Source organism: Myotis lucifugus, unplaced genomic scaffold (genome assembly GCF_000147115.1).
Source record: "Myotis lucifugus unplaced genomic scaffold, Myoluc2.0 scaffold_467, whole genome shotgun sequence".
Lineage (NCBI taxonomy): Eukaryota > Metazoa > Chordata > Mammalia > Chiroptera > Vespertilionidae > Myotis > Myotis lucifugus.
The window spans coordinates 168,544-188,079 of record NW_005871515.1 but is presented as its reverse complement, the minus strand read 5'-3'; the positions used below and the strand labels follow the sequence as shown (position 1 = coordinate 188,079).

At 56.4% G+C, this 19,536-nt stretch overlaps 2 protein-coding genes across 2 annotated transcripts in view; one reads left to right on the top strand and one right to left on the bottom strand.

Moving 5' to 3' along the window:
• The window catches only part of LZTS1 (leucine zipper tumor suppressor 1), a 51,940-nt gene extending 35,814 nt beyond the window's left edge, over window positions 1–16,126 (top strand). Inside the window, exons 2-4 of the mRNA XM_014445606.2 lie at window positions 7,605–8,080; window positions 9,305–10,105; window positions 12,542–16,126. Coding sequence (XP_014301092.1) covers window positions 7,736–8,080; window positions 9,305–10,105; window positions 12,542–13,213 — 1,818 coding nt within the window. The 5' untranslated portion in view covers window positions 7,605–7,735 and the 3' untranslated portion in view covers window positions 13,214–16,126. The remainder of the gene's footprint in view (window positions 1–7,604; window positions 8,081–9,304; window positions 10,106–12,541) is intronic.
• LOC102439479 (putative 60S ribosomal protein L37a) lies at window positions 4,726–5,104 on the bottom strand. The gene has a single exon (XM_006103188.3). It carries the CDS (start codon window positions 5,072–5,074, stop codon window positions 4,796–4,798), a length of 279 nt encoding a protein of 92 aa, XP_006103250.1. The 5' UTR covers window positions 5,075–5,104; the 3' UTR covers window positions 4,726–4,795.
• Window positions 16,127–19,536: the final 3,410 nt, after the last annotated feature.

Sequence of the window (19,536 nt, the reverse complement as noted above, 5' to 3'; positions counted from 1 at the left end):
ATTTCTGAAACAAATATGACAACATTTTAACAGTTGTCAATTCTGCATGAGCAACCCAGGTTATTTTTGTAGCATTTTGGTATTTTAATAATCAATTAAAATTAAATGGAAGAAGAAAGCTCAAATAGCGACATGTCCGGACCTGGGCGAGCATTGGTGAGGTGTCCACCCAGAGTCTTGCTCATCATGGTCCAGGTGGCTGCCCCCTGACTGCCTGGCCCCTCCTTTCATTTTATGACCCTCTTTGAAGTTGGTCTGAGGTCTGTCCCAGTCCTGGGAAGGGGGGCTGTGAGGCCTTGGAGTCTGAGTTTGGGAGGGGCAGGCTGCACTGAGGTGATAAGTTTCTTTAGTTTCACTTCCTCTCCTTGCTCCACCTCCCCAATCCATGAAGGAAAACCGGGAGTCATTAGTTAAGACAAGAATCCAAGACCAAGTTATTTGTCCCTCCTCAGAGCCCCAAGCTCACATTTGATCCCCCAGAGCAGGATATATTAATCTGTTTAACGTGGGTCAATCAAGGGGCATTCCGGGTCAAGGAACCCTGAGAAGTCATATGCAAATCTCAGAGGGGAGACACTGGTGAGGAGGGGGTCAGTAGCTCCCACTCATTCTCCAGAGGCCTCAGGAGAACTGAGCTGAACCCAGCCGCTCATGCTGTGGTTGGAAACAGCCCAGAGCCAGCGAAGCTCCGCAGTAAAGGGAGGGTTACACCTGGCCCCTCGTCTGTGTCTCCCTGGTACAGGAGCATCATGGGAAAGCCACAGTCCTCAGACCACTGAGGCCGGCCAGGTTGATCTGGGAGTGCAAGGCGCTCCTGCAATAAGCCATCTATTGTATAATTGAATATCTCAGCGAACTGGCCTGGAGAGTAATGAGAAACAACACTAACAATAACCAGCACTGGTGATTTTTCGAGAAACAACACTAACAATAACCAGCACTGGTGATTTTTCCAAGTACGAGCTAAGCTCTAACTTCCTTTCATGTTCAGACTGTAAACAAAAGCTCCTGGTGGCTAAATGAGCTCAAATTTAAACACACAAAACACACACACACACACACACACACGCGCGCGACACACACACACACACACACACACACACACACACACACACACCCCAGCCTACCAGCCATTTCTGCACAGGGGCCTCTCAAACAAACTGCACTTGGGGAGAAGCCTCTGCCCACCTGTCCTGTGTGTCTGCCCTGTGAGCCAGCCCTTATAAAGGAGCTCCTGGAGCCCTACTTCAACCAATGGGACTGAGGCTTTCCGCATCCAATCAGAGCCGTTCTGTTCTGACCAATCAGGGGCCAGGGGTGGGAATATCTGTCTATTTAAGCCAGCTCCTCATTGGCTAGGAGAATGCGCTTTCCAAGATTGAAGACCGGGTTTTCCCTGCAGGAACTGAAACGCTGGAGAAGGTCTCGTGGTGCACCTGTGAGTAGAGCGGAGCTTCCTAGTGGACGAGGGCCTGGCCCCAGGGCCATACTGTATAGTACCAGCCATGCGGTATCACCCTGGAGGTGCTTGCAGTGATTAAGTTTGCTTCACCCCAAATTGGGGTTCCTGTTGGTGCTGAATTGGTGCCGGTGACCATCCGTTGTCAGTACAGCTGTCCTGTGGCAAAGCAGGCGTGGTTGCCTCCACTTTTACATGTGATAGAGCGCTCGAGGCACTTGCTCTAAGTCACACTCCGTCAATGGCAGGGCTGAGGTGGTAAAATTTTTCTTTCTGTTTCTCTAAAACCAGACTTCTCAACCTCAGTGCTATTGATAGTTTGGGTCAGATAATTCTTTGTCATAGGGGCTGTTTTTGCCACATGTACTAGATAGGGGCTGTGCTGTGTCCATGTACTAGATCCCAGTCATAGCAGTCATGGCTGTCTCCAAACCTGCCAAGTCACCCCACTTGAGAACCACTGCTCTACCTCAGGCCTTCGCACTGCTGTTCTCCCCGAGGGACTATTCTATCAAAAGTGTCACCAGGCTGCCTGTTCCTGAATGTCTTCTCAGAGGCCTTCGCTGGGCACTGCCAGTGAAGCAGTAAATGCGCGGGCACACCTGTCCCTCCCTCCCTCTTTGGCTTTTGTTTTTTAGTCTATGTGCTTACTGTTCTCCTTTCCTCCCTCCCCCTGCAATTTGCATACTTGGTCCTTGTCAGATGCTGAATAAATATTTATCAAATAAATGATTAAATGAACCCCACACTTAGCCCCATCATCTAGGCTCAGCCTGCAGGTGACATTGCACAGCAGTTACTGGGACACACCCCGCCGGTGGGCCTGGGAGTGGGCAGCATAGCTCGGCCTGGGTGCTGGAGGAAGCTACACAACGGAGCTGGCACAGCCTCCCCGAGCTCTGTGAGTCCCTGTGGGTGTGTGCTGGGTGGTGGCACCTCCTTGGCAGGAAAGCAGAGATGCCCTGCAGCGTGGCTGTGGGTGTCTCGTTGACCCTCCCACCAGGACTGTTCCCTGGGAGGGTGTGGGGAGGAGAATAGATGAGGAGGGCGAAGGAGGGAGAGAAAACAGAGCAGGAAGGGAAATATGGGGGGCTGAGGAGTGAGGTAAGTGGAGGCTGAGCATCCTGATCTGGTGGTGACCTCTCCAGGCCCGGGGGAGAGGGGAGGGCAGATATGGAGCCTCACCCTCCGCGGGCCAGAGGTTTGGATTGATGTGGGTAGGCCGGAGCTGCTCTTCCCTGTGGTTTGGGTTGGGAGGGTGTGTAGTGTTATTTCTCACCTGAGTCTAGACAGGCCCCTCTTCACCTTTATGCCTCTATCTTCATGTTTCAGGAAGGGAAGGAGGGTGCAGAATGGAGTCGGGGAAGGCAACTGTGGTGGGAGTAGAAGCAGCCCAAAGCTGAGGATGCCCCAGGATCCCGGTCATTGTCTGCCCCAATGTAGCAGCCTCAGTCATTTGCGGGGCTGGCACTGAGTCTGGGGGAAGTCTCCTGAGTTCTCTGCGGTCAGATTCTGAGTATAGCATGGGGGGAGAGGGGGTCCTTTTCCACTAGCTGTTCTCTCTTCCCTTAAGACCTGAAGTCTGATTCTTGCTGGATTCCTTCTTTGAAGTCAGTAGGAGGTCATGCAGAACAAAGTTCCTCCAACACGCTCAGTGTGATTCCATGGTTCCTTCCTTTTCCCTCCCCAGTCCTTCCCTCTTCCTTCTCTCCTGCTTGACCGCCAAGATCTGTGTGCTCATTTCCACCCTGAGTATGTACTCCTGGCCAGTGGGGTCTATTTCCCAGGAATAAAAATGTGCTCCTTCCCCCTGAGCACAGAGACACAGTCCTGCGGGGCTGGGCGGGTCGGAAAACTAGGGCTGGACCACAGCCAAGCTTTCTCTGAAGTTCTCTCCAAGTTAAAAACAGAACGAGTCCAGGCATTGAAAGGTAATTAGTTTAGCTCCAAGTGGATCTGGGGATAATCTCAAACTTCAAAGCTCCTCTGTGTGTCATGACCTGGGGAGTGGAGGGAGGGCAGGGGTCAGGGGCTAAGGCTGCACTCGGAGGCCGGAGGTCAGAGGCCACCATCTTCACCCCTTCCTCTCATTTGCTCCCCGTATCATTGGACTTTTCCTCTCCATCCCCTAGGGCAGTGCTTGTGCTTCACAAGGCATCCAGCTGTTGCTCAGGGAGCAAAGGGGCTCACCTGTACTCAAAACCTTGTTGTCATCCACCCAAAAGGGAAATGAAGTCATGGCCAGAAGTGACGACCTTGAGTTGTCCTCCAGACTTTCTCTCCCCTACCCTGGAAACTCACTCTGCTGTCCAGGACTGACCTTAGCCTCCCTGAGCCTCACCTAGAGTCCTCAGCAGTGTCTGCAGCATGGTTTCATGGAACTTGGGTCGAGGTTCCCCCAGGGTCACTGGTCACCAAATAACAAGGGGCCATGTCGACCTCTCTGAGTCTGTGCTCCATGTTCCTCATTTTTGTTTTAGGAGCTATAGATGCACAGTCTTCGCTCTCATGGAGCTTATATCCTGTTGGATACATTCACAACACACACACATTTAAAAAGAAGATTATTACAGGTTAAAGCTAGTGTTACGAAAGAATGAACAGATTGGAGTAATAGGGAGTAATGGGGAGATGGGATTTTCCGGGGCAACCAGAGAAAACTACTTTTCGGAGGTGATATCTGGGTTGAGAACTAATGGATGAGAGGATGTTCTGTGTAAAGAGCTAAGGGAAGAAACTTGTCAGCAAAGGCAACAGCAGGGGCGAAAGGCCCTTGGTGGGAAAAGGCTAGATGTGTTCAACCAACAGAAAAGAGTCGAGGGCTGTAACTGTAGTTATGAGCAGGGAAAGAATGGGGTGAGATGTGATTGGAGCAAAACTGAGGCCTGCCAGGGGCCTGCGGGGTTTGGTGAGGAGTCTGCTCTACTCTGAGAACAATGGGAAGCCTGGCAGGGTTTCACCAAGGGTGTGTGACGGTTGTGCCACTTCAGACTGGGGGAAGACAACTTTGGAGTCTGTCTGAAGGTGCAGGTGAGAGGAGCTGGCGGTGGAGCAGGAGAACACAAATAGATCCATGGAGCCTGACACTAGTTATAATCTAACTGGTCTACGCTTCTCGAGGGCAACACTCCCGTCTTGTCCTTGCATTGATCACACATCTGCAGCGCGCCTACCATGGGCCAGCGTTGCCCTTGACTGCTGTTGGTTTGCTTCATCCTCATGCTGGTCCTCTGAAGGAGTGATTATTTTTATTTTATAAGCAAAGATTTTTTTTTTTTTTGTTATATAAATTAACCCATTTATTATAGGCTCGCAATGTTTCAAACTGTGGAGCTTCTACTGGTCTTTCAATTCCTTCAGTCTTCTGATGGCTGACTTTACTGTGACGGCAGAAGTGGTGTTGTAGGTCCAGGCACCACCAGCGACGGTTTTCATGCAGGAACCACAGTGCCAGATCCCCACGGCTCGCCTCTTCATCTTGGTTTTGCCACAGAAGGAGCAGGTGTACTTGGCGTGCTGGCTGATTTCAATTTTCTTCACCATTTTCCTGAGGGAGGCGCCATAACGCGTCCCGTATTTACCGACGATTCCGACCTTCTTGGTGCGTTTAGCCATGTCGCCGCGAACTAGGTCGGACGCCGAGAGCAGGAGTGATTATTTTTATTTTATAAGCAAAGAAACCTCAGAGGAGTTGATTTTCAAATCCAGATCTGCCGTATCTCCACAACACTGCCCATAAAGATGCTCAAAAATGTGCAACTGGATGGACAAAAGTAAGTCACCAGTTGCCCGAGGGGTATACTGTGCAGAGTGCAGGAGAGTCTTTTGGCCAAAACTAGCTTTCCTACATATGGAAAACAGAAGAATATTTGCCTCAAAGGACCTGAAGGTCTTAGCTAAGCAAGAGATGGGTGACCTGGGGGATGAGAAGTATATTTAGTCATTGTCACCTGTTAAGCGAACAGAGGAACTCCATACACGTAGGTAGCACTGTCAGGGATTGGGATGCAAGAAAGTCGCATGTGGAAAAGCGAGAACTCCTTCTGGAAAAAGGGATGCATTGAAGATAACAGGGTTGATGAATGCTGGAGGGAACAATGGTAATAATATAATAATTGATACCAATGAAAATGCCCACCATTTATTGAATGCCTTGTACATACCCATTAGCTTATGGTGGTATCTCACACATCCCTTTGATGAACCTCTGGAGTAGGTATGGCTATGGTTCCGTGATTCTAAGAGACCATCAACTTGTTTTGCTGTGTTGTTTTTACTAATGGAACATAGAACACATTTATTCATGCATAACCACTTGATTCTTTAGGATAGCAATGCACAGTTGAATCCAAGCCTCCGCGTGCAGAGTTGAGGAGTCTTCTGGCTCCTCCCGCTGTGCACACGCAACTCTCCATAACCTGCCTGGACATCTTTTGCCCCTTCAGGGTTAACAGTATCATTTAGAGCAGGATAAAGAGTGCGGGGTCCTTCTGATTTCCTATTTTACTAAGCATGTAGCTTTGTCTTTCTTCATTGGATCATCATGTGTTGTTATTGACATCCCAATGTATTCATTCCTCTGTCCAATGAGGGGCAAGGTCATCATTATTGTTTTCAGCATTTATTATAAGAAGCATTCCTATTACTTAAAAAAAAAATGTGTCTTAGCATTAGTATATGAAACCGAATAGCAGGCAGGGCTCATAACTGGGATCCAGACCTCCTATCACTACTTCTCAACATTCAAGGGAGTAATTTTCCCCTCCTCGTTCACTCTGGAACCCTCTCCAATCAGGCCTTTCTTCCCGCCACTCCACCAAAACTGCTCTTGCTGGGGCCACCGATGACCACCCCATGGCCAAATCCGCTGGCCAGTCCTCAGCCATCATCTTACTTCAGCGGTACTGACTCCATCCTCTTTCCGGGACGACTTCTTTCCGTGGCTCCCTTAGGCCTCCTGCATCAGCTGGGAGCTTCTCAGCTTCTCTTCCACATACTCCTCACCTCCTACCACCCGAGCGGATCCTCAGACTTCTCTCTCTTCCTGCCTTCGCTTCCTCCGTGGCCTCTTCTGCTCTCATAGCTGGCTTCTCTCCGCAACAACGTTCACACAGAAATCTGCAGCCGACACAGCTCCCACCCGTCCTGCTGCCCACTCTCCAGCACTCCTCTCCCTCTTCCCGACGTTTCTACTCCCACTTCATCCTAAACTGGCTCCTTTTGTGGTCTTTGCATCTCAATAAACATACTTATTCTACTTACTTGACTAGACTCCTTCCTCTCTTTCTCTTGCTCCCTGCATTTGAACCTGTAGCAAATCCTATCAGCTAAAACTTAAAATTAAATCTAACGTGAAATCCAAAACTACCTCCTGGCCCAGCCATGGTATCACTCGCCTGGCATAATCGGCCCACCACGTCCACCCAGGCCCTCCACAGCCTGTCAGATCATGGTGTCGCTGCTGAAAGCCACCAGAGTAACACAGAGTAACAGCCAAAGCCCTGGGGCCCCAGGCTCTGTGTGGCCTGGGCCTGCTAGCCCCTGGCTTCTCCTCCCCTCCCTGCTGCTAACTGGCTTCCAGCCAACTGGCCTCCTTGCTGGTCTCACGTGTGCCAGGCACGCCGCACCGCAGGGACTCGGGACTGCACGCGGACTGCTTCTGAACTGCTTCTCTCTCCCCCACATTCCCATGCAGCTTGCTCCCCCATTTTTGGGGGGTCTTTTTAAATGACACCCCCAACAGAGAGGCCGCCCCGGTGCTCCCTGTATAAAGAGCCCCCCAAATTCCGTCCCACGCGCTCTGCTTTATCCCATAGCACCTCTGTCACTTGAGATGGTGCACGCTGTCCATGGCCCGTCCATACTACCCTGAACACAAGCCGCCAGGCACAGGGGCAGTAAGTGTCTTAGTCTCTGCTCTGTTTCCCCGCTCAGAACAGCGCCCTGGGAAGCAGACCCTCAAGGGAACGCTGCTGAATCTGGGGACAAGGAAGAAAAGAGAGCCTAGGGACAGGGCCGGGCTTCTGTTCAGACGCATGCATGTCTGCGTGTCTCCACTGCCAGGGCCAGCAGTGAGGACTCCTCTTCCGGTCCCGCCAGGACCGCACGGCCAGCCCTGCTGACTCCTGCCCTGTGTCTCTTCCAGATCCGCGCTCTCCCAGGCCCTGGAGGCCTTTGCTATGACTGCAGTCCTCTCCCGGAGCCAGGACTGCCCCTCGCTGCCACAGCCACTCCAGGTGCCCGCGCTGCCCCGCCCGTCCCCCGCCCCGAGTCACCATGGGCAGCGTCAGCAGCCTCATCTCCGGCCACGGCTTCCACAGCAAGCACTGCCGCGCGTCCCAGTACAAGCTGCGCAAGTCCTCCCACCTCAAGAAACTCAACCGCTACTCGGACGGGCTGCTCAGATTCGGCTTCTCCCAGGACTCGGGGCATGGCAAGTCCAGCTCCAAAATGGGCAAGAGTGAAGACTTCTTCTACATTAAAGTCAGCCAGAAGGCCCGGGGCGCCCACCACCCCGATTACACTGCACTGTCCAGTGGGGACCTAGGGGGCCAGGCTGGGGTGGACTTCGGCCCGTCTACCCCACCCAAGCTCATGCCCTTCTCCAATCAGCTAGAAATGGTAAGTGGGGGTCTCTGGTCAGGGCGGGTGGATTGGAATGGCAGGGAGAGCAACGCGGGTGGAGAACACAGGGCAGGGAGGGGTGGCGGTGACCTAAACGTTTAGATCTCCGAAATGCTCAGCCGCGCTGCAGAGACCAAAGGTTGGTCCATCTTAGGTGAGCCGTTCAGCAAAGAGCAGGGGGAAATGAAAGGCTTGCTGAGCTCCCGGCTGTAACTGATGGTCAAGGCAAGACCACCAGCAGCATTTTCAAGTGCATGGGAAGGAGGGGGAGCTCTGGTATCGCCCGGAAGAGCAGATGGAGAGTCCGCTTGGAGAGCTGGCAGCTTCTCGCTAGCAGATCCTCATGTGCTGCTGGGTGGCGTGGCAGCTCGTCTCAAGCCGGGCCAGGAGCCGGCTGGCTGGCTGGATGAGGGCTGTGGGTTTCTTGCCTTCATCTTTAGCAGAAATGAGGGCCAAAGAGTCCTACACACTCCAGAAAGCCAGTCCTCATTCCAGATTAAGCTCTCATGGGGCCCCCCGGTGGATGCCAAGAACCAAGTTCCTACTTCAGCCCCAGCGCTATGCGGGCTTTGGTACACTAGGAAGTGGCCCCGGGTGTCTGCATAGAGCCTTAAGCAGGGGTCCTCAAACTTTTTAAACAGGGGGCCAGTTCACTGTCCCTCAGACCGTTGGAAGGCCGGACTATAGTTTAAAAAAAAAACTATGAACAAATTCCTATGCACACTGCACATATCTTATTTTGAAGTAAAAAAACCAAACGGGAACAAATACAATATTTGTATTTGCATGTGGCCTGCGGGCCGTAGTTTGAGGACCCCTGGCCCTTAAGCTTTTCAGATGAAAGGGATTCTAGACTGCAAGTGCTCTACCAGTGAAAATGACAAGGAGAGGGTTATGTCAAGTGCTCCTCCCAACCCTTTGAGGAGGCCACGCTGGTGTCTGCTGGAAGGGCGGTAGAGGTGAGCGGGGACTTCTGCACCCAGCCCCACGCCCCTGCTGGCACCACACAGGACAGCCGGAGCTGTGCATCTCGGGAGGCTGGGAGGAGCTGGTGGCAGGTGGCAGTTCATGGCACAGAGCGGCTTCTCCTTCTTGAGAGATTCAACACATTCGGCAGCTTCAGAGCACCAGGCGAGGCCGCCTAGGGCTGTGACTAAGAAGGGTGCCGAGTGGCTGGGTGGACAGGGAGGCCCAAGGTCACATGGTTCTTTTTCTCCCCAGGCCTCAGAGAAGGGTGCGGTGCGGCCCACAGCCTTCAAGCCGGTGCTGCCGCGATCAGGAGCCGTCCTGCACGCCTCCCCCGAGAGCACCGGCCACCAGCTGCACCCCGCCCCTTCGGACAAGCCCAAGGAGCAGGAGCTGAGGCCCGGCCAGTGCTCCGGGGCTCTGTCCGACTCCGGCCGCAACTCCATGTCCAGCCTGCCCACACACAGCACCAGCAGCAGCTACCAGCTGGACCCGCTGGTCACAGCCGTGGGGCCCACCAGCCGTTTTGGGGGCTCAGCCCACAACATCACCCAGGGCATCCTCCTCCAGGACAGCAACATGATGAGCCTGAAGGCGCTGTCCTTCTCCGACGGCGGCAGCAAGCTGGCCCACCCGAGCAAGGCGGACAGGGGCTCCTCCTGCGTGCGCTCGCCCATCTCCACGGACGAGTGCGCCATCCAGGAGCTCGAGCAGAAGCTGCTGGAGAGGGAGGGCGAGCTACAGAAGCTGCGGCGCAGCTTTGATGAGAAGGAGCTGGCCTCCAGCCAGGCCTACGAGGAGCGGCCGTGGCGCTACCCCGAGGAGCTGGAGGGCCCCGAGCCCAAGAGCAGCGGCCGGCTGAAGGCCTCGCAGAAGGGCCAGCGCACACAGCAGGTGCTGCACCTGCAGGTGCTGCAGCTCCAGCAGGAGAAGCGGCAGCTCCGGCAGGAGCTGGAGAGCCTCATGAAGGAGCAGGACCTGCTGGAGAGCAAGCTGCGGTCCTACGAGAAGGAGAAGACCAGCTTCGGCCCCGCGCTGGAGGAGACCCAGTGGGAGGTAAGACTGGGGAGGGCTCGCCCTGTTTGGTGCCCGGCCCCTCCCCTCCTCCAGGTCCTGGCCAGTGGTGTGTGGACACAGACCGCCCAGCACGCCGCGCTAAAGGGCCAGCTTCATGACCCAAACGAGGGACTCCCGTATTAGGGATGCAGTCAGTCTGCGCTTCTCCCTCTCTCCCTGTCTCGGGGCCTCGTGGCCCCCAGAATTGAATTTATTGACCAAGTCACTGACCAAGAGGCTGGAGCCATAAGAAGCAAGGCCCAGCGGGTATCTGAGGGCCGGCTCGCTTCACCTGCTCACAGGAGGCTCAGTGGAAGCACGGCCGTACCTGAGTTCATGCCGGTCCGAGAGCCACGAGAGCGCCTAGGATGTTACCTTTGACGGGAGGGTCCCCACCCACTGGTGAGAGTGCTGCCACGTGTGGCAGGTCTCAGGGACAGAACGGACCGCTCCCCCCCAGAAGTGTCAGTGTGGGTTCTGTCCAGTGTCTGAGATGGAAGCAGGACAGGAAGACAAGGCCTCACGCACACACTTGCACGCACTCAGACACCCTGGCAGGGAGGCCTCCGCATCTGGCTGCCGGAGAACCAGCTCACCCCCCATCCTGCTGCCTGAGGGCAGCTTTTCTCCCCGGGAGGCTCCTGGCGGTGCGCTGTGCACTGGGACAGGCGGGGTGTGTGCATAGCAGCTCTGGCTCACCCAGGCAAACGCTGTGTGGAAAGGGATGGAAGGGCCACTGGGTCTGGTTGGACCAGCACCACTACCCTAGCAGCACACACATCTGTTTGCACTGGAGCTCTCTGCACTGATCCTGGCAGCCAGAATGAAGTGTTACCAGTAGTAGAGGGAAATATCCCTGCTGTGGAGAGATGGATGGGGGACTGGGCAGGGGAGGAGGGTGTCACTTCCTGTTTGCAGGTTTTCTGGGGCGGAAAGAAGGTGAGCCTTGAGAGCAGTGCCTTCCTCCATGTCCGTGTGGGCTCAGCAGACCCTCCTGCAGTTACTGTTTCTCAGCCAGCACTGGGGGCCCCTGGGGGCGTCTCGGGGATCTAAGCTAGTGCTGGCATTGGGCATCCCTCCTGTCCGTCCAGCCTGGAGCTGAGCTGGACATGGCTGTGGCCCTCGCTCCCAGGTTGTCCAGTCAACAGTCAGTTAAATAAATTAAACATTTATAATAACATAGGTATATTCAAACATCTATAATAGTAATGTGTAGAGTGTTTATTAAGTGTCAGGCCTTCGGTTCTCTCATCTACTCCTTACCCTATGGAGGAAGTACTGTTCCTCATCCTCACTTTTCAGTTATGGAGACTGAGGCACAGAGAGGTGATGATCAAGAGCAGCTGGTTAAATGGCTTGCCCACAGCCACCACGTAATAAGTATCAGAGCCAGGACTGGATCCTGACAGCTTGGCCCCGGAGTTCAAATATTTCATCACTATACCATATAGCCATGAGGTAGTGGTCACTCAGGTCCTCAAGGTCAAGTCAGGATCCCAAGCCAGGCCCAGGCCCGTGCCTCAACCCTCACTCCTGCCGCTCCCTCCATAAACAGATTCAGGCTTGGCCCTGGAAAGGCATTCTTGGTCCCAGTCGACGCTTCCAGGGTAGTTCATGACAACAAGGGGGTTTCTGAGGAAAAGGGAGAAATGTCAAGGTGGCTTCCAGTCTTGCTCCCAGAATCCCTCCTGTTAGAGGTCCGGGCCCCAGGCTCATTCCACCAGCCTTCCCGGGGCAGCGGGACGCACTCTGTGACACACACCCAGATGGGCCTCGGCCTTCTTCTGAGCCACTCACGGCCCTGAATGGCCCAGACCAGAAACACACCGGTCTGCTTCAGTGCCGTGGGTGGTGTTTGTGGATCTTGGCCGAATTTTCTGGGAACAGGAATAGAAATGGGGGCAGGCAGAACACAGTCGCCCATCATCTGGTAGATCGGAAGATCGGAATCGGGCCCTGTCTCTGAGCCAGGCATGGTGCTCATCAGGGGGTGAGTGCATGAATGTGCCCAGTAGGGAGGACAGGGGAGCTGGGTGTGTGCAGGGGTGAGGTCAGAGAGTATGTGCATAAACATGGTGATGGAGATGGGGCAGACATGGAAGTCGACCACTGATGTTAAATGTGGATGGTGGAGATGCCAGCAGTGGGCAGGTTAAACCTCTGGTCATCGATTGCACGTGACTATAGGCTTGGGTATAGATTGGGATTTTGACTCTGAATTGGGGGTGAGGGAGGAATGTGGACAGAGCGAGCCAGGCTACAGAATGAAATGAGCTTCGAGGAGGGGCTTGGCCTTCATGGTCACTCAGACCAGCACGCCTGGGAGCTGTCAGGACAGCTTCCTTCTGGGAGGCAGCGGAGCTGTGGCCCGCCCTGGGCGACGGCCTCTCACCTCCCACTCTCCCCTCTCTCCCACCCCGACCGGACCCCCGGCAGGTGTGCCAGAAGTCGGGCGAGATCTCCCTCCTGAAGCAGCAGCTGAAGGAGTCCCAGATGGAGGTCAACGCCAAGGCCAGTGAGATCCTCAGTCTGAAGGCGCAGCTGAAGGACACGCGGGGCAAGCTGGAGGGCATGGAGCTGACGACGCGGGATTTGGAGAGCGCGCTGCGCACCAAGGGCCTGGAGCTGGAGGTCTGCGAGAACGAGCTGCAGCGCAAGAAGAACGAGTCGGAGCTCCTGCGGGAGAAGGTGAACCTGCTGGAGCAGGAGCTACAGGACCTGCGGGCCCAGGCCGCCCTGCAGCGGGACTGCACGCCCCGGGGGCCGGTGCTGGGGGCCGGGCCGGGGCCCACCTTCTCTGAGGACATCCCCGCCCTGCAGCGGGAGCTGGAGCGGCTGCGGGCTGAGCTCAAGGAGGAGCGGCAAGGCCACGACCAGATGTCCTCAGGCTTCCAGCATGAGCGGCTGGTTTGGAAGGAGGAGAAAGAGAAGGTGATCCAGTACCAGAAGCAGCTACAGCAGAGCTACCTGGCCATGTACCAGCGGAACCAGCGCCTGGAGAAGGCCCTGCAGCAGCTGGCCCACAGAGACGGGGCGGGGGAGGCTCTGGAGATTGACCTTGAAGGGGCCGACATCCCCTACGAGGACATCATAGCCACCGAGATCTGAGGGGCCTCCTGGGAGGGGAGAGCCGGACCTGGCATCAGGAGGCAGGGTGCAGGGCTGTCCAGGAGGGCTCCCTCCCCTCCTCCCTGCTCAATGGCTGAGCCTCTGAGAGAAGCCTGCCCGGGCACAGACCTGGGATCCTCAGGGGAGGGAAGCAGAGGGGAGAGAAGGGACTGCCCCTGGCCTCTCCTCCCCTTTCCCGTGGCGCAGTGCTCACCACTCTGCCGCCCACCAGACCTCTAGCCTTCCCGAGTGATGGGCCAGGCGTCTCCATCATTTGGTCAAGGTCTCCCTACACCTTGGCCTGTATTCAAATACTTAGAGATACCCTTCCCCAGGGATGGTGGTGGCTGCCACAAAGGTCAGCGACCCCCTCTCTTCCCACCGTCTTTCTCCCCGACACACTGGGATGCCTTGGGAATAGAACGAAGCCATTTGTGACCGGAATCCTTGTAATCTGACCCAGTCATCACCTGAGCTCTTCCTCTGGCTGAGGAGGCGCAGGGGTTGGGGCGGGGTGCCGAGCAGCTGGCTTGGCCACATCAGCGCTGTCCCGGTGCCTGCCGGCCACAGAAAGGAGGGGAGAGCTGGGTAGCCCCGGTCAGCGAGGACCCAGGGGGCAGAGGGAGAAGCTCAGTAGTCTGACCCGACCCCGCTGGGCCTGCTGACACGGTGAGCCGCCTCTGGGCAGCCGGTGGCCTTTGATCTCAGTGACCACTTTTCTTAAAGCCATAGATACCTGGGTAGGTGCTGGGAAGGGAAGGTTGCAGGCTCGGGGACACGGGTGGGCGTGGCTTTCCAGCTGTGCCCAGGAGAGCCTGGGATAGTTCCTGGTGGGGTCTGGAGGCGCGGCTTCCCCACCTGGCTAAGTTGGCCAGCGGCTACTTTGAACTTGTTTTCTTCCCAAGAACCCAGCCTTTGCTGGATCCAGAATAACCTGTATCCACTAAGATGGTCAGGACGACCTGGGCAGTGGCACGCCTGCTCCCTTCACGGCTCCAGGGCCAAGTTCAGACAAGAGTCCTTCCTGGTCAGGAGGGGTCCCCAGAGTGCCGGTGGCCAGAGCCCCAGGCAGGGAGAGCGAGAGGCGCAGACACAGCCTTGTGAACGTCCCAGGGCCACCGCGGGCCCAAGAGCCGGACTGTCAGGAAGCCAGAGGCTGCAGCTGCTGGGAGCTGGGCCGGCGCCGGGGGAGGCGGGGTCTCCGTTCTCAGGATGTGCAGCGCTGGGGAGCACAGAAAAGGTAGAGTTTCTCAGTTGCTTGTTTCAGAATTTTTTTTTCTTCTTTTTCTTTCTTTCTTGTCTTTTTAGAAGCAAGCCAGCTCTAGCAGGCAGCCAGGCTGTTCCATGGTCTATTTTTGACTCTAGCCGCAGCTGCTGTTCCTAGGACAGCCAGCCCTTGCTGGGTGCCCGCGCCTCATGCCTGCCTGTCGGGGGAGGGGGTTCCCCGGGGCACTGGGCAGTTCCACACCAGTCCCCCTCTGTCTCCCGACCTCTGACCTTCGGCTACAGACTCCTGGTGGGAATGAAGCTGCTCCTCTTCCTGCCCCGGTCCCTCCAGGACCCACCGCATTCCTTCCCCGAGTCCGAGTCCGGTTACGCTGTGCCTGTCCTGCTGCCTTCACACGACGGAGGAGCGTTTCTGGAATTGGAAGCCATGGCTCTTAGTCATGAGCCAGATTTAAACCTGGAATCCACAGGCCAAGAGCCCCCTCCCGGCCTGAAGGGCCCTACCGGCCGCCGGGCCTTGTGCAGAACCCAAGTCAAAGGTGCCCCATGCCCTGTGTTGTGCTGTCATCCCTCCATTTCCACCAGCCGGGCCTGAGTCCTTCCTCCCAGTGAGACTGCCCCACAGGCCAGAGAAAGGGGCTGCTGGCCCCTCCCCAGGCCGGAGACACCCCGACACCCCTCCCAAAGAGCAGTCCCTCACCTGAGGAGAGGTGGGTGCTAACCAGGGTATGACCGTGCCCTGCACCCCACAGCCCTGCCCTCAGCCAACCCGTGGATCCCTCCCTGGGCTGCCCCCAGCCCCCGGCCCCAGGATGGCCCACAGTGGCACCAGGGTGCATCAGTGACTTGTAACATAGCAACCTCACCACCGCGCGGCTTTCTTCCCCTCCCTGTGCAAACTGTGCTTCCTCCTCCTGGACCGTGCCCGCCAGACCCAGCCTCTCCAGACGGGGCTCTGGACAGCAGAGGCTGGCAGGACTGGGGAGGTTGGACGACTGGGCCTCAGAGCAGGCAGCCTGGCCCAGGGCCCTTGCCTCTGAGCACTCCTGCTGGCTGGCTTGCTCGCGCCCCCAAGATTGCCTGGCCTGAAAAAGCTCCAGCTGTGTGCAGACAGCGCAGCAGCCCGCACCCCCTCTGCAAGGAGGGGGTTCTGCCTCGGGGACTTGGGATGACCAGACTCAGGGGCGGGCGCCCACTGCAGGGCACACCCCGCCCATGTGGACACTGAGCTCTGTGGGGACTGGGGGCCATCTCTCCCTGAGAGGCAACTGCTGAGCCTCTGCCCCTGCCCCGGCCTGGTCCCGCCCTAGCCAGGCTGCCCGGAGGTGAGGCAGGCTGGGCTGGTGGGGCAGCAGCTTCAGGAGGGGCGTTCCCTGCGCCCCGAGTTCTCCTGAGCTGGAGCCATCTCCCCCACCCACCCCCGTGCAGGTGGTGCTCCCCGCCCTCCAGTGTGGAGCGTCTACTGCGTCTGCAGGCAGAGCCGGCACCCCCAGCCGGCGGCCTTTGGACGGGCTAGCGTTCGGAAGAATATGTACAGTTCTTTTTCTCTTGGTTGCTTCTTGTTTTGTTTGCTTTGCTTTTGACAGCTTCGTTTTATTTTATTTTTGAAGCCCCTTTTGGCCATGTAAACTATTTCTGGTGGTTTTATGTTTTTATTTATGAATAAAGAATGCCATTTCTCATGTCTTCCATGGCCGCTTTTGTCTACTCAAGCCACCCTCCTTCCCCTGGCTGTGGCCCGGCAGCTTCTTGGGGCCCCTCCATTTGAAACAAGAAAGGTGCCGCCCTTCCCACTGGGGACGGTGGGAGGCCTTGATGAGGTCGGTGTTGGCTGGTGGGAACGCTGGACTTCCAGCTGGACCCAGCCACTCACCAACCCTGTGCCTTACCTATGAATGGGCCCTGGGCTGACCCCGAGGAGGGAAAAGGAGACCAAGGGGCATGGTCCTCTGCAAAGGCGGAGGGTCCCCTCCAAAAGAGACCCCCCCCCCAGCCCCACCTAAAGCCTCCCCTGCCTCTCGCCCCCGGACACTCATCTCACCAGCCAGCCCCTTGGTCTGTTGCACGTGGCCACTTCAGCAGGAGTTTAGAGTGGCTACTGTCGCCACTGCCCAGGGCCTCCCAGCTGGGAAGGTGCAGGCACCCCAGGGGTCACCTGGCCAGCCTCCTGCTGTCAGCCTGCCTCATTTACCTGGACAAGTGCCACCTACTTCCCTGAGCTCGGGTCCTAGGCTCACGGGGGTCTACTCAGGTGGCAGGTGCCATGGAAAGGGAATTAGGCACACGAGGCAGCCTGTGGGACAGGCGACGGTAGATAGAAGACCGTGCCTCTGCAGGGGACTGATCAGAATGTCCAGGGAAGGTGGCAGGCAGCAGGGGTTGGAGGCAAGGGTGGGACATGAGTGGAGTGGGAGGAGGGAGAGATACGAAACTCATCCCAGGACAGGCGTTCACACCACCCAGGGTCCCTCCCGCCCACACAGGCACCAGGAGCACGTTGGCAAGGGAGGGAGGCCGGGCTGCCGTGAGCCTCCAGCCCGAGGAAGGTCGGTGACCAAGCTGGAACTAGGTCCCCCATCGGTCAGATTCCAAGGCAAAGGGGTCATGTCGGGCCCGGGGTGACGCTGTCCGGTCTTCCTCCTCGGTGTGGCCCAAGGCTGCTAGGCTGTTGCACGGGTGACACCCCCTGGCCTGTCTCCCACTGTTCCCACCCGGGTAGCCCCCTCCCTGGAGTTCAGGCACACCCTGGGACTCACTTTCACCTTCCACTTTTATACTCTTGGGGGCCCTGAGCTGCCTTGTACGAAGCCCCCCAAGTCTACTAGCGAGACCCCATGGGGCAGCAGGGGATCCTGTTGTCCCAGCTCGGCCCCAGCTAAGTGCAGCCGAGCCAGTGACCAGGACGCAGCCAGTCCTGAGGAACAGACCTGCTCCTGCTTCTTCCCTTCCAGAGCCCTGGCCTCAGCGCCCAGCACACATCAAATGGCCCTCAATTCGGGGGGATTGATTATGTGGCTTAGCAGGAAATAACCAAAACAGCCTCTGGCAGCCAGGCCCCTGACAGACCACCCCAGCAAGCCCCTCTCCGTCCGAAGGGCGAGGAAGAAGAGGGCTCAGAAAGGGACAGGCCGGGGAGTGACTGTTCCAGCCGCAGGAGTTGGCAGCAACGTGGGGAGCAATGGCTTTCCCCACCCCCACTTCCCCTGGAGCGCTGTCCGGGACACAGGCCTTCCTTGAGCCTCCAAACCTGCTTATTATTGGGGGGGGGGGACAAAAGGCAAATATGAGACGGAAAGAGAGAGAGAGAGAGAGAGACTCTAGAGAGCAGTTCTCAACCTGTGGGTCACGACCCCTTTGGGGGTCGAACGACCCTTTCACAGGGGTCACCTAAGAACATCGGAAAACACATATATAATTACATATTGTTTACAGTAGCAAAATTACAGTTATGAAGTAGCAACGAAAATAATTTTATGGTTGGGGGTCACCACCACATGAGGAACTGTATTAAAGGGTCGCTGGCGGCATTGGGAAGGCTGAGAACCACTGCCCTAGAGAAGCAGAGGGAGCCTCGGCAGGGCCGCCCAGCGCGGTCACAGGCGTCCTCACGGGGCCAGGGACAGAGCGCACCTGCCACTGTGCTGTGAGGCGGGAGGCAGTGGCCGCGGTCCCCACGCAGCCTGCGCAGCAGGTGCCTCCCGTGTGACGAGAGGAAAGCCATGCTGCTCCCAGATCTCCAAGCAGCGGAGCATCAGACATCCCCGTCCATCCCCGCGGGTGCTGCCTGCGTTCACTCAACAAATATTTACCGGGTCCGACTGGGTGCCAAGCTCGGATCCAGATACTAGAGATGCAGGTGAACGAAAGCAGCTGCGGCCCTTTCCCCTCACAGGCCTCACACGGTGGGAGTGACAAATAAAGCGGGGTGCCTCCATCCCGAGGAGCCGTGAGCGCTGTGAGGGAGACACGCGGGCACCATGGTCTGTGCACAGGTGGTGCTGGGCCTGGAAGGCAGAGGGAGGGGGGTGGCTACAGGGAGAGGGGAGCTGGAGAACCAGAATGTCCCGTCCTCCCCCACCCCCCACCCCCCGCCCCAAGTTCTCTCTCTGGGAAATCTTACCTTCCCTGGGGCCTCAGCAGACAGCTTCCTGGCAGGCTCCCCACTGTCCTCTGGCGCAGCATCTCTCGTTGCTACACCTGGATGTCTCCTGCAGCCCCAGCAGCCTGAAGCCTCCCCTTCCTCCCCCACAAGACAACTCCGCCCGTCATGTCCAGTGAAGGCCTCGGGCAAGCCTGGCGCATTAAGCATCGCTCTTCCGCGTGTGCAAGTGAAAAACAACTTTGTGAAATGGCATAATCCTTGTGTGGGTGCTAAAGTTTCCATGTAACTTGCTTAGAAATGTTCAATTAATTTATCCATCTACACATATTTTTAAACGTCTGTTGTTGGGGCGGGAGGGTCTGCTTTGCTGGGGCCTCCGCAGACATTTATCAGCTAACAGTCTGATTGGAACCGTCCCAGGACTGCTCTATGCCTCCAATCTCAATCCCGTCTTGCAGGGGGAGCCGACCTGGGCCCCTGCTTTTCCTTGATCCTCTCTTTCCAATCAGATCCTAGATCCTGTAGAGCAATGGTTCTCAACCTTCCTAATGCTGCGACCCTTTAATACAGTTCCTCATGTTGTGGTGACCCCCAACCATAACATTATTTTCGTTGCTACTTCATAACTGAAATTTTGCTACTGTTATGAATCGTAATGTAAATATCTGATATGCAGGATGTATTTTCATTGTTACAAACTGAACATAATTAAAGCATAGTGATTGATCACAAAAACAATATGTAATTATATATGTGTTTTCCAATGGTCTTAGGCGACCCCTGTGAAAGGGTCGTTCGACCCCCAAAGGGGTCGCGACCCACAGGTTGAGAACCGCTGCTATAGAGTCAACTTCTTAAAGCCCTCACCTCCCTCCTCTTTCCTTCCTACACCCACTGGCCCCGCTGAGGTCGTTACAGAAGCACAGAACGCCAAGACATCCTAGACATGTAATTCGCACCCGCCTCACTTGGACAGATGTGCTAAAGAGAGACC